The sequence below is a fragment of the Colletotrichum tamarilloi genome, assembly GCF_030869305.1.
Source record: "Colletotrichum tamarilloi strain Tom-12 chromosome Unknown Scaffold_75.1, whole genome shotgun sequence".
NCBI classification, from domain to species: Eukaryota; Fungi; Ascomycota; class Sordariomycetes; order Glomerellales; family Glomerellaceae; genus Colletotrichum; species Colletotrichum tamarilloi.
Window position 1 is genome coordinate 65565 of NW_026849458.1, and position 13974 is coordinate 79538.

Sequence of the window (13974 nt, forward strand, 5' to 3'; positions counted from 1 at the left end):
GCAAAGAAAAAAGATTGTACGCATGATATCAAGTACTTGAGAACCTGTCCAAGGTAAGGTGTGCAGGATATCAGCTAGAATGGCGTCCGATTGAGATGCTGGGATTGGGCAATGGGCAATGATAGCAAGCCCCGTCCCAAATTGGTCGTTGACCATACCGGCACTCTTCATTTGACAGCTTGACGATTGCCATTGACGGCTTACAGATGGCGGAGGAATGGGTACAACCCCAAATTCACAAAAGTCTCAAACGAGTCTGGAATGACTTAGGTAAGGGTGGGACAATTATTCCCGACTGGGGGGGGTGTGAAGTGTGATGAAGTATGGTGTTTCCGAATGATCCAATGACAAGAATGCGTTTGCGCCGCACCCTCATCACTCGACTGCAGGGCACGCTGTACCGCCCATTTGAGAGCCGGCGTAATTTTGCACCGGTCTGGTCCACATTACAAATCTGGGCAAGTCGGCAAGCAAACAATCCGATTCACTCTTCACCCTATCGCGAGGTACGTACCGTTTGGGATATTCAGCAATTTCACCATGGCCAGATGGTGCAAGTCACGGGCACGTCGAAGTGTCTTTTTTTTCTCCTTCAAAAAACCAAGAAAATCACCTCTCATCTCCCTTTCTAGTGGTTTCGTATTCAGAAAGCATCCGTTGCACAAATCATTCGATGCTCTGCGAGGAGGCAAGCAGACAATACTGGAGCTATCTCTGTTAGTCGCCCTTGAATAAAAAGCCATCATTACCACCATCACAGCAGACAAGATCACACCAATTGCCGGAGGAACAGCAACAAACCACCGTCACAATGGCCACCGCGACTCCAGAGGACCAGCCACGCTCACAACCTAGCGTCGAGCTGACGCGCTCTTACGAGAACAAGACCGAAGCAACCCTCGGCCACAGTCACGATGCAGCCCCTGGGCCCACAGCACCAGTCGATAGCGAGAAAGGAACTGGGAGCGCCGACGGCGATGACGATAAAGCAGAAGAGGGCGACTACGCCACCGGCTTGAAGCTTTTCATTCTGATGACTTCCCTCTTACTATGCCAATTTCTTGTCGCCTTAGACATGGTCAGTCTTCTGCTTGCTTCCCCCCCCCCCCCCCTATTGCTCTCTTATGTCACCTTTGCAACTATCTTACCTTACTAACACCGTATGCCAACAGAGTATTATCGCCACTGCCATTCCCAAAATCACTCGCGAATTCCAAAGTCTTGATCAGGTCGGATGGTATGGCTCCGGTTTCCTCCTTACCCTCGCCGGCTTCGTTTCTCTCTGGGGCAAGGCCTTCAAGCATGCCAGCATCAAATGGGTCTTCTTGTCCGCCGTGGTCGTCTTTGAGCTTGGGAGCTTGATCTGTGGTGAGTGGACTAGCATACCAAATTTCCAATGGTCGGTTCCTTGTTCAGTGGCTGATTTGGCCTTTATATTACAGGTGTGGCTCAGAATAGCACTACCCTCATCGTCGGTCGCGCCATCCAAGGCTTTGGAGGTGCTGGCATGACCAGCGGAGTCTACCTCATTGTATCCGTCTCTGTCGTCCAGAAGCTTGTCCCTGCATTTTTGGGCCTTCTTAGCGGTATCTTCAGTGTTGCTAGTGTCGTCGGCCCCCTTCTTGGTGGTGCATTCACGGACCGTCTTACTTGGCGTTGGTGGTGAGTGTCTGCAGCATTGCAGCTCCATATTACCGTGAAGTTACGGCGCACCGGGACTGACCTGGCGTTTCCTCAGCTTTTACATCAACCTCATCGTCGGCGCGCCCTCTATTCTCTTCCTGGCTTTCTTCTACAAGCCACCTGCTCACCACAAAATCGAGCCCATTGGCTGGAAGGACTTCATCTATACTTTAGACCTGCCGGGCGTCGCTGTCGTTCTCGGCGGGCTGACGTGCTTCATTCTCGCCATTGAATACGGTGGTGTCACCAAGGCCTGGAACTCGGGTACAGTTATCGGTCTGCTGGTCGCCTTCGGTGTCCTCGTCATAGTCTTCATTGTTCTCGAATGGTACCAGGGTGACCGTGCCCTGCTTGTTGGCCGTCTCATGAAGCGGAGGACTATCGCGGCCTGCGCGGTCTTCGTTTCCATGTAAGGCTCCTCTCTCTCGGGTAGAATTTGGTTAACCTATTCTCTGGATCAACTTCTCCTTCTTCCCCTTGGCCTACAATCTTCCAATCTACTTCCAGGCCGTCAACGGAGTCTCCCCCTTGCAGAGTGGTATCCGATTACTGCCAACTATTCTACCGATGAGTAAGTTCAAGTGATCACCATCGTTGATGACAAGAAGCTGACCGCATCGTCTTCAACAGCGCTGTTCAGTCTCTTCTCCGCCCCAGGTATCGTGCTAGTCGGATGGTACCAGCCGTGGCTAATGACCGGCGCATCGCTCGCCGCCATTGGAGCCGGCCTCATTTACATGCTAGACATCGACTCCACCAGCGCGCAATGGATCGGCTTCCAGTTTGTGGCCGGCGTCGGTACGGGTCTGGCAATGCAGCCGCCCGTCATCATCGCCAACGCCATCACCCCGAAGCAAGACAACAGCATGGCCATGTCGGACGTGCTCTTCTTCCAGTTCATTGGAGGCACCTTTGGCATCGGCATGGCGCAAGCCATCTTCAACAACGGCCTCATCAGCAGCTTGCCCGAGCTGGCACCGATGGTTTCTCCGGCCGAGGTCCTCAGCATTGGCGCGTACGACTTGAAGAATGTCTTGTCGGGTGATGCACTGACTGGCGTGCTGAGGGCGTACATGCGCGGTCTGCACAATGCTTGGGCCATGAGCATCGCTGGCGCCGCCGTCGCCGTGTTTTTACCCCTGCTGGGAGCCTACATGAAGCTCCCCAAGACGCCCCCCAAGAGCTGGGATGAGAAGCCGACGACCGATAAGGCCGACGCGCGATCTTGATTTCTGGTTGGTGTCTGGATTTTTCAAGTCCAGAGACGGGCCCCTGGCAGCAGAAATGCCCCCCTCAAGGACGAAGACTTACACACATGGGAAGCTAACAGCGGGAGACTGGGAATCTTTGTGTGAAGATATGATCTCCTTGAAGAACCTTTTTCCTTCGTGGTTCCGATAGAAATTTGAAGACAGAATTGGCGTGATGGATCGGAACAGGATTCAGGATTGCGGTGTAATACATTCACTGTCATAGATCCCGTGAAAAAATAGACACATTTCTTGTACGCTGTACGCAACTCCGAATTTTTTTGGTTGACCTCTGCTGCAACTCAAGCTCAAGCATCCATATCGGCCTAGTGAATCTTGTGAAAAACGTACTGCTTGCCTACGTCGAATTTGAGTTGTGGTGGGCCTGAAGAAGTTATCCACACGATCGTCCGTCCGAACTACCCGTACATGGACGCAAGGTCAAAGTTACCCGCCACACGTGGCTAGCGCATGGGTGGCTGGATTACGGGAGGCAAAGCTGTGATCGTAATCATTGATGATGGAACGGTGAAAGCTACAATCTGACAAAGCCTCACATAAGGCACTCGGGAGGTGGCAGATTCAGCCGTTAGTTTGCTCTGACATGTGAGAATGGTTATGTCCAGCGAATGGAATTGAGCGTGGTCCATTCCGTTGGTTGACGGCTTCTGTCGGTCCGTTCCGTTCCCGTGGCTGTAGGTACGTACCTAGTATATCGGCGACAGAATTATCTTCCACTCAACTAATATGCTCGTCTGTATCACTATTACTATAATCATTATTATCACCATTTGATGATATCTCTTCTCGCCTTTAATTTCTTCATATTCCATGGGTAACATACCTTGAACAGCCTAGGTAAGGATTATGTAGAAAATGAAGGTAACAAGAACGGTAAGAAATTCACCAGGGTAGGATTCAACTGAACGCATTGAGCATTGGCAGGCCTACTATTTCGTCACCGATGGCCGCCTACCTACTCGAGATAATGTGCCATACGACCCGCGATATTTCCAGATATTTTAAACTCCTTCCAGAGTCGAATGTGCGACGCGACATAGTGCCTGTGTATTACTTCGGAACTTCCGTTTAGGTTTGGTCCATACCTACCACACCCGGTGCCGGGTGGAGACCGTCAGCGAACGGGTGGCCGCCGCCCGCAGTCATGCCGGGTTCCGACAAGGAAAGTACGACCAGAAAGGGACCTTGCCTTAGCGCCCCCTTAGCAGCCGTGAGGATATGATTTGGATAGACACGCCCCACCCCCCTCCCTTTCAGCCCTCCTCCGTATCTCTCATTCATCGACCATATTTTCTCGCATGGAAGCCAAGCAGGCAGAAACCCAGGATGGATGAGGTGCGGTTGCTTACGAACTAATTGCTCATTTGAGGATGATCTCTCTTGCAGACTGCAGCGACCAATTCCTTCGAACAAAAAGACCGAGAAACAAAATAACCGATTCGTCAGTTTTCCGCTCCATTCAGAACCACTTCACGACCCAAGATAATACCGCCACCGCCTCTCGCAGTATCAGCAGCCCAAAATGGTCCGCTTGCAATCGCAATGTAGCAGTCGAGACGATGAGAATCCTCTGTCTTCATGGCTACGGCACGTCCGGAGCCATCCTTCGATCGCAGCTCGACGCCTTCATCCACAGGGCCGACGCGAGCTACGAGTTTGTCTTCCTCGATGGCGAATACGAATGCCAAAGAGCCCACGGTCAGTCACTTCGTCTGTTCTACATGTGACTCTATGCAATGCTGATGTAATCTTAGGTATTGGCAAGTTCGCACAGCCTCCTTTTCGATGCTTCAATCAATCCTTTGGCCCCCATGCCATCCAGTCGTCCCTTGACCACCTCCAAGACTTCATTGACGACGAGGGTCCCTTTGATGGTCTCTTGGGCTTCAGTCAGGGCGGCTCCTTGGCCCTCGCCTACCTGATTCAGATGGCCGAAACCATGGCGGCCAACCCAGGAACCCCGCCCGCCTTCTCCTTCGCAGTCTTCCTCTCTACCATCGTCGCCTTCTCCCCGGACCCGAATTTCTGCTCTCACCTCATCAATGGCCTAGCCCCTAGCGACCGCGAAAACGTCCTCGCAGGCTTTCCCCGCGGCGCCACCCACAATGACTACGCCGCTCTCACCGGGGCCCCTGAGCGCGCTATTTTCTTTAGCTCCCTCGGGAAGGTCCTAGAGACATCCATCGTCGGCGGCTTCATCGCACCGGACACGCCTCTTGGCCTCGAAGCGCTGCTACATTCCGAGTCGGTAGCCACGAACAATGACATCGACCATCTCCCGCGCATCATGCATCCCGTCATCGCCTCGCCAGCCTGCAGGGTCCCTGTACCAACCGTCCATGTCGTCGGCGCCTTTGATGACCCGCTACTGGTCAGCATGTCGAAGCTGATGGAGGGGCTCTGTGAGGCAACGCTGACGCGATCGCTGGTGCACGATGGTGGCCACGATGTGCCGAGGAAACCGAGAGATGTGCAGGCGTTATGGTCCGCCGTCGAGTGGGCTACACGAGAGGCGGCAAAACAGGTGTGGTAATCTGGGTAGTGACAACGGGAGTGCTGATGATTCTGGATCTCAGGTACGTCGGGCAGTTGATTTCGGGTGGTTTTACTTTTGTCAAGTTGTCCTTGTGGTGTGGGGCTGACGACATGGAACCCCGAAGACTCGACTGGCGAATTGATACTCCGATACTCGGTAGAAAATACCTCGATTTGCATTCGAGTTTTCACTAGATAGATGAAAATACAACCATAAACAGAGTTTTCTCCCATTTCTGATCTCTATTCTGACCCTGGCTTTCTCTTACACAATCTCTCAGCACCAAGATGGAAAAAACTGCCAGGACGACCCTGAGCACTGCTCGTTATTCGGACAACTGGTCATCCAAGGGCGGGTGGTATCTCGTGTGCGCCTACTGCGCCTGGGAGACGATCGCTCTGACGCTGTCGACGCTCTACTCCTTCGCGCAGCCAGTCGTGCAGGAGACGTATGGCGTGGGTAACGTCCAGATCGTCACACTAGGCCAGTCCATGCAGATCATGGGAAATATGCTTGGTGTATCGCTGCTGAGCCCCCTCTCGTACGGCTCGAAAAACAGGTCCCCTTGATCAAGTCTTCCACCTTGCTAACCTGACGGGACGGTAGGGATGTCTTTGGTCGCAAGACCGTTACGATATTCTCCATGCTGGCTTACTCCGTCCTCAACCTAGTCAGTACATACCTATACACGCCCGCTGTTGAACCGTGTCATAGACGGAGGGGGACCGTCCATATTCGGGACTAATCAGTAGAGTACAGGGTACAGCATACGCACCCAACCTACCCACCCTCATTCTCTTCATGTTCCTGAGCGGCGCCGCCTGGTCAACCTCCCTCTCTCTCGTCCCCGCCGTCTTCAGCGACCTGTACCTAGACAGAGACGACATTGGCCAGCCCATTGCACTCTTTGTCATTGGTGCCAGCGTCGGGCCCACCCTCGGCGGTGTCGTTGCCACGGCTCTCATGGACGCTGGGGCTGATCTCAAATGGTACTTTTTGATCACTGTCTTTGTTAGTGCCGTGTGCGCTATTCCCATGTCGTTTGTGCCCGAATCTCTCAATGCGGCCCGGGCCGGTGATGGAAGCAAGGTCACCGGTCCGGTTCCGCAGACTAATCTTGACGCCAGTCCAACCCCGCGCGGGAGTTGGTATTTCCTGACGAGAGTTTGGTACCTACTTGCCACAGAGCCCATCATCTGGATCACGGGTATCTACAACGGCCTTGCCAACGGTGTCTTTGTTCTAACTGTTGGGGGCTCCATCACGACCCTGACGGAGTTCAAGGGTCTTCCGTAAGCAACACCTCTCTACTTGGTTTCTTTCTTTTCTCCGCGTCATCTGCAGACTTGTCCAGCACACACTGAATGACTGACTCGCGGCAAAGTCTGATGGAAGCCGCCATCTCCATCATCTTCATGGCCATCGGCGTGGTACTCGTATGGTTCGTCATGCCTACACAGACCCGCCTCTACAGGGAAGACAAAAAACGACACCACGGCCGCGCCCTCCCGGAGTCAAGACTCCTGCTCGTCCATGACGTGATCTGGATGTTCCCCGCCGCCTTAGCCTGGTCCGCTTTTACAGGCGGCGCCGCGTGGGGTAAATGGCACCAGGCCGTGACGGGCGGCGTCGTTGCGTTTACAGACTCGTTTCTGTACCAGTGTCTCTTGATCTACATTCTGGGTAAGTTGCGAAGCATCACGTCACACATCCCGTACTTTTTACGAGATGCCGAATGCTGATGCGAGAGTCTGAAACAGACCTGTACCCCGAAGAAGCCGCGTCCGCTACGGCGGCCTGGCTGATACCCTGTTTTCCTGTACAGGCTGCGGCTGTGCACTTTGGTGTCCCCATGTTCCAGAAGCTCGGCCCGGAGTGGGCTTTCGGTCTGCTGGCTGTCTTTACGGCTGGGTTTGTGGTACCTGGGTTTTACGCGATCAAGAGGTACGGACCAGCGATGCGGGGGAGGTCCCCTGCGACTAAGAAGGGCTTTCGGCTTTGAGTTCTTGGCTGGTCCTCATGTCTTGTATTGAATATCATAACTTGCCGCCTGTCCGCGTCGAATAATGGCCAAGGTAGGCGATGGCTGGAGATGGTAACCACTGCCTTTGAGTATTCGCGACGAGGTACTCACTTTGTACTCTGGAGGTTTTGCTGGGGCATATAGTTTATTGTTTGTCTTAATGGCTGAATGCCGAAGCACAAGGGTTCATGAACTAGAAGCTATCATCACGCTGTGGACACGAAGTGCTGCGGGGGAGTATGGCAATGACATAAACATATAGAATCGACAATCGAGTGATGGTATGGGATCCCGACCTCACCCTTCTGTAAGCTACTTTGTTCAACTATGAATATTCTGACATTGAATACGATGATAACTTCACCCCGAACTCATGCGTGCCCGTGCAAAAGTTTTCCGACATAACCTAATCGGGCAATAATGTGGTGTCTTGACCAATCAGATGGCTTCAACGGAAAGGCGCACAGCTTCGCAAACGGAATAGATCTCGATTCAACCCCACAGTCTGCGCCCGACGAAAAGCTTGCACTCGACCATGTAAACATCCTCAAGCAAAAGCAAAGAATGAGTTGACCGTCTGCATGGAGCACCAGAGCCGAAACTTGCAGCCAGCAATCTGACTGTATCATAAGAAATGTGAGACACCCCCAAGATAATCACCCGAAGTCGATGCAACAAAGTCCCCGAGCTGAAAATTCGAACACAAAATTAAAAACGTCCATGCCTGTCAGACGTCAGCAGCCCACTCTCCATGTGTCATTGAATTGACGTACGCTTTACACTCAAGGCAATCCCACAAATGTCCGCCACCACAGAAATCAAGAGATGGGGCAAGGCGGACTTGGATGCATTCCTCGGTAGCCTGCCCACGGAGGTAGACACGTCGACGCAGTACCCCGGCTCGTGCCTCTGCGGCGGAGTTCGATTCTACCTCGCGGGCGAGCCCCTCAAGAAGGTGTTTTGCTACTGCGATCATTGCCGCAAGAATTCGGGCGGGACTGGCCAGCAGGTGCGGATTCAACCTCGCCTCCCCATTCCCTTGGCGGGTATCTAACACACCGTCTTCTGGTCGCAGTACATCATATACCAGGCGGAGAATATGACGATTGACGATCCCAAGGGCTACAAGACCGTCTACACTATCCCGGGAGATACGGTAACGCTGTTCCCTAAGGAAAAGTACTTTTGCAGCCAGTGCGCATGCACCCTCATTGTGATGCCCCTCATGTTGGAGCGGAAGCTCGCCTTCGTTCCGACGGGTCTAATGAATCATGGGTAATTAAACTTTTCACAACATTGTACCTTTCTTTGGTTTTAGGCACCGAGAGCTTTGTACTAACTGGTTAATGGAACAGCCTGGACTACTTCAAGCCTGACTTTGAGTATTTTGCGGATAAGCGTCCGGCCTTTTTGGCTCCGATTCCTGGTGCCGGATCCTATAAGGTGCAGGCGGGAGAGCATGTACCTTTGGATGATACGTCGGTGCAGTCGTCCAAGTAGGGTTATTCTGGTGGCACCATAGTGGCAGGGAAAACGGTGTACTATATCGGACTTCTTGACCTGCCATTCCTATCAATCTGATGGCATTTCAAGGTTTCGGCATTCCTGTGCGGCCAAGCCCATGTTACACGATCATCTGGACTAGTGATAACGAGTAGTGTCAGCATCCCACAGTACACACACCTTGATAAAAGTATTGGTAAATTTGGAGCAAGTGCTCCAGCATAAAGAATTATAACTCGAGTAACATGAAGCAAAGGCGATAACATATAGTCGAGATTGGTCAAGACACACAGCAAGCAGTCGGCGGAGATCTGGGTTTCTTGATTCACAACAATAAACCTGACTCCAAGTGCAGCGACATTTGACAGCGCGTACTTTATTACAATTGAACCATATACAATTCATTCTACGCACTGGTCCCGATCACCATAACCCTGACGCCTTGCGTCCCCTCCTTTGGTATGGGCACGAAATAATCAGCCGCCATGTCAACAGCATCCCTGCCAGTGTCGTAGAGCTCAATATCCAGCCTCCGAAACACCGTTGCCAGCCCGATATATAGCTCCGCCATGGCGAAGTTCATCCCTAGGCACATGCGCGGGCCCTTGCCGAAGGGCACCAGATACCGCGACAATGGCTTACCGGACGCCGTCTTTTGGTTCTCCAACCACCTCTCGGGGCGAAAGACATCGGGTTCAGGATATATTTTGGGATCGCGGTGTTGTATATATGATGTCATGCTGAAAGGTACGTTGGGTGGGATCACGTACGATCCGTAGGTGATGGGGCCGTCGGGGCTGATGCGGGAGAGGCGCTGTGTGATGCCGAAGGCCAGTCGCAAAGCTATGGAAACACAAAGACTCAGATTTCAATCTCTTTATTGAGGCCCATCAAGAAGTGGTGCCAAGACTTCCAAGAAATTGGAAGATACTCACATTCCTGAACGACTGCATTGAGAAAAGGAAGACTCTCCAGTTCGTGGAGGGGCGGCATAGGCTCATTGGCGCGTGGAATTCGAGTCTTCAACTCTTCGCGCAGTCTCTTGAAGACGCTAGGATTGTCCAGTATATGAAATGTAGCGAGGGCCAATGTGGTCTTGGTCGTGTCAATGCCCGCGCCTGTGATACTGGCCGCCTCATGCTTAAGGCGCTCGACGGACAGCTCCTCCGGCGGCAGATTCGACTGCAGGAGTTCGTGGAACACGGTACGATGTTGGACACCTTTATTCGAGGTGTTCTGCCCTGAAATGACCTTGATGATTTGGTCTTTGACTTCCTAGTGATGGGAGCCCACTGGTCAGAGAAACTGATTTATACTGCATCCCAATGACACTGTACTCACATTGTGAAACCGGAAGACGGGGACCATCAACGGGTTCAGAATCTAGGTGACCGACTCTGGGAGCGTTTGAAGCATCGTCAAAAGCCAGGGAAAATGGCCTGCCATATGGAGAGACATGGCCAGCTTCCTGATTGAGGTCGTGAATGGCGTGACAAAATCAGGGTAGTCTATGAAATTGTACGAGATGGCAAATGTGTAATAATTAATTGCATCCGACACGAATGCCGCGTACGCCTCATTCATATTGACGGGCTTTACTTTCTCGCTATACCCGGTCGCCAATCGGTCGACCATCTTGTCGGCCATGGACTGCATCTGCGAGCTGAACCCCGCAACCTTTTGCTTCGCAAAGAAAGGCGAGATAGCGGAGCGGCGAAGGTGGTGATGGGCATGGTCGATGGTGTCAAAAGAGGACAGGTGTAGCCCGAACCGATATCGGAGCTTCTCGATCTTGCTGTACCGGGTTTTATTGTTGAAGAGGACCTCGTAAAAGTCTGGGTCGGCGATGTGAACTTCCCAAGGTGTGATTCGGACAATTGGACCTGCCCGGGGAGTCAGTATCTCGACTTTCAATCTCCACTACGCCGCGAACAAGGCGTATTACCGTATTGACGATGCCATTCTTCGATCTGAAAGGTGAACTGCCCTCCCTTAAACACATCCAAGTACGTCTCATACCAACCAGTTGCTGCCGTCAGCTTAGACCCCGGGATATGCGCAATCGGGCTGAAATAGAGCCGGTATGTGATAAGGCCAGTTACGTAGATCGAATAACCTAGGAGTAGGGCTAAAACAATGGCTTGGGGGCTGAGAATACGATTGGTATCGATGTCTTCGAGATCCATTGTGTAACGCCAGATGGGCATCCCCCTAAACTGGTCGATGTGGCAGTCCAGTCGAAGGAGCTTTGGTCAAAGACATTCAATATTTGGACACAATGAAGTGATATCAGGTGCAGTACGTATTGTTCTTCCGGTTGATATTGTTTATCTTGGTGGTAAGGGACCGGGGACTTTCCGCGAAGCTGACATGTCGGGCATTTCCGAGATGCAACACCGGGCCAGTCGGGGATGGGAATCCTCAGAAGTAAGCTGGGTACATCGGAAGCTTTCTCAATGTTCACTTCAATTTGCGATCGTATTGATTTCGAACAGCAAGAAAAGGGGACAAGGCGCCTTCAGTCGAAGATTCACCCAGAGCATACAGAGCTAACGCACCTTTCGACCAATTTCTCAACACCCCCAGTCCTATTTTCCTGCCCTCCACAGCCATCCAGTTAGAATGGCGGATATTCAGTGGTACCTTCATCCCTGGTCACTCTTGGTCTACCAGACCAGTCTGATCGTCTTCGCCGTGGGCTTCACGCGTCCGGGATCGTTGATTCGACTGGCCCTGTGGCCACTTGCTTTGTTTACAGTGTTTCGTTTTGTCGCCACAGCTCATGTCCTAAACAATGGCTTTCACATGAGCTTTGGTGCCTCAGACGCCTGGCTGACATTTCTTCAATACTGGGACGTCGTACTTCTTAGCAACTGGGACTTCGAGTACGGCGGCCCACAGCCCAAGGCCATGGAAAAGAGGGAGACGAAGCCATGGCGTGAGCGCGCGACTTTCTGGAACCGCTTAGGCTTCGGAATATACGCCGCCTCTTCGTACCGCTGTAGCGGAACTCCCTTTGAGGTGCCGAATCTTGGACCATTTGACAAGAAGGACCCCAAATACGTGCCGTCGAAGGCCAAGTACATCCGCAACGCTGCCATCAGGGTGGTGGTTGTCTATCTGATCCTGGACGCCATGACTTCGTTCAATGATCCGGCAGCCATGCGATCCGTCTTCGCTGACGAGAAGATTCCGCTTCTGCGGCGGCTGTCGCAGCTGACACTAGAGGAAGCTATCATGCGAACGTTTACCTCGTTTTCGTTCTGGCTCGTCAACTACCTGGTTCTTATCCTCTTTTTCGACATCCCGGGTATCATATGTGTCGCGACTGGCCTGTCTGGCGTCGAGTGGTGGCGACCGCCGTTCAACTCCATCTTCGAGGCCTTCACACTGCGCCGTTACTGGGGGTAAGTGGCTCATTCCCCCTCCAAAAGGGCACCAAGTCCATTTCTAGAGAAGTAGCACTAACGTTCGCCTTAGTGTCTTCTGGCACCAGTCCGTTCGAAAGCGCATCAACTCTCCAGCTAACTGGATTGCCAAAGACGTCCTTCGCCTGCCGCGAGGAACCCTTCTCGCACGCTACGCTGTTGTGATCCTCACCTTCACCATGTCCACCTTCCAGCATGCGACGGGTGACATAGCTTCGGCTATCCCAGTCTCTCGCACCGGGTCACCTTGGTTCTTCCTCGTACAGGCCCTCGGCTTCGTCCTCGAGGACGTCTTCCAGTACGTTTGGAAGCAGGTGGCGCCGGCTTCGGCCCGTGACACGTGGTACACCAAGGTGTTTGGTTACGTCTGGGTTTTTGCGTGGATGTTTTGGTGTACGCCATTCTATGCATATCCGGTTTCGGCAAACAATCGGGGAGATCAGGACGCGATTCTTCCTTTCAGCGTTCTGAAGGCTGTCCTGGGCAAATAGAAGGGGCCTTGATATCGAAAGTACACAATACTTCCATCAATAGCCTTGATACGCGGGCCGTGTGTCAAAGAAAGGTTGCGAAGATAAGCATTATCTTTAGGGCCCCTCAACCATAGGTTTTCTTGTTAGGAGCGTGGGAAGGATATCGGCAAGATATCCAGAGTTGGTGCCGATTTTCTAGAATGGTTTAGGATGCATTGGCCCGAATGCATTTATTGAATTTTGTCCATAGTCATGAATCGTAGAGACGAAGTTGTCATGTGTACTCAGAGAAAGCCCATTAATCGACTGATAAGTAATGCCGAGAGCAATAGGGGTAAGGTCTGTCTATGAGAAACAATCTAAGAAGATGATCAAGTATTTACAGTCGATGGGTTCGGGTTTTATAGCTTGATTGCCGACGCTCGTTGAGAAGATGTAGCGATGACGCCGTTTTTGCGACTTTGCAGATCTTTGCGATTATGGAAGGAGACTGGGTCAAAAAAGACTTCGATGTATGCATCTAGAAATACCTTGTCACAGATAATACGAGGCAAATCATGGTCGAAAGATCTCTCGACCTACCTCATGTCACAGGAAAGAACTCCTGGTAGTCTACAGATCCCATCCAATCCTCAAGGCAGCTGGATGGAAATTAAATAAGAGGCTCATTCGATTTCTCTTTTCTCTTTATGTTTTTGCTAAGCGACTGATGCCTCCTCTGAAAACTTACGCGTAAATTACAAAAAGTCTCTACAACCAGATCTAACATGGCCTGTGGGAGGCGTCATTGAGAAAGAGCAAAGCAATCAAAGTATCCCATCAGTTGGTAGATGACGTCAGTTCATTCGACTTTAGACTCTCTTTGATTCTCTTTATTTCGAAATTATGCATAGGTACTTTTATGAAACAATAGCAAGTCAGACCAAGTCAACACGTGGTCCGTCATCAATCCTTCTAAAAGCGCAATATAGACAATCATATTGAAGGTATGAAGGGGTTAATACCCATGTGAGGCTTTAGTACTCGATGCCGTAACGATGCATGTGGAAACGAGGAA

General features: G+C 51.8%; 5 protein-coding genes across 5 annotated transcripts; 4 read left to right on the forward strand and 1 right to left on the reverse strand.

Moving 5' to 3' along the window:
• Positions 1-811: 811 nt before the first annotated feature.
• On the forward strand, positions 812-2912 carry CTAM01_12350 (major facilitator superfamily transporter; the record flags this gene model as incomplete). Its single annotated transcript, XM_060528356.1, has 5 exons — positions 812-1078; positions 1173-1368; positions 1443-1662; positions 1739-2092; positions 2324-2912. 5 exons carry the CDS (start codon positions 812-814, stop codon positions 2910-2912), a joined length of 1626 nt encoding a protein of 541 aa, XP_060376991.1.
• Positions 2913-4513: 1601 nt separating this feature from the next.
• On the forward strand, positions 4514-7492 carry CTAM01_12351 (uncharacterized protein; the record flags this gene model as incomplete). Its single annotated transcript, XM_060528357.1, has 7 exons — positions 4514-4652; positions 4709-5483; positions 5771-6031; positions 6097-6160; positions 6250-6782; positions 6875-7173; positions 7251-7492. 7 exons carry the CDS (start codon positions 4514-4516, stop codon positions 7490-7492), a joined length of 2313 nt encoding a protein of 770 aa, XP_060376992.1.
• Positions 7493-8312: 820 nt separating this feature from the next.
• Positions 8313-9013, forward strand: CTAM01_12352 (uncharacterized protein; the record flags this gene model as incomplete). Its single annotated transcript, XM_060528358.1, has 3 exons — positions 8313-8522; positions 8589-8788; positions 8869-9013. The coding sequence occupies 3 exons, from the start codon at positions 8313-8315 to the stop codon at positions 9011-9013; spliced, it is 555 nt and encodes a 184-aa protein (XP_060376993.1).
• A 409-nt stretch (positions 9014-9422) lies between these two features.
• Positions 9423-11202, reverse strand: CTAM01_12353 (cytochrome P450; the record flags this gene model as incomplete). The annotated part of the gene is made up of 5 exons (XM_060528359.1): positions 9423-9859; positions 9952-10291; positions 10358-10399; positions 10577-10899; positions 10962-11202. 5 exons carry the CDS (start codon positions 11200-11202, stop codon positions 9423-9425), a joined length of 1383 nt encoding a protein of 460 aa, XP_060376994.1.
• Positions 11203-11638: 436 nt separating this feature from the next.
• On the forward strand, positions 11639-12935 carry CTAM01_12354 (tat pathway signal sequence; the record flags this gene model as incomplete). Its single annotated transcript, XM_060528360.1, has 2 exons — positions 11639-12423; positions 12497-12935. 2 exons carry the CDS (start codon positions 11639-11641, stop codon positions 12933-12935), a joined length of 1224 nt encoding a protein of 407 aa, XP_060376995.1.
• Between the last annotated feature and the right edge of the window lie 1039 nt (positions 12936-13974).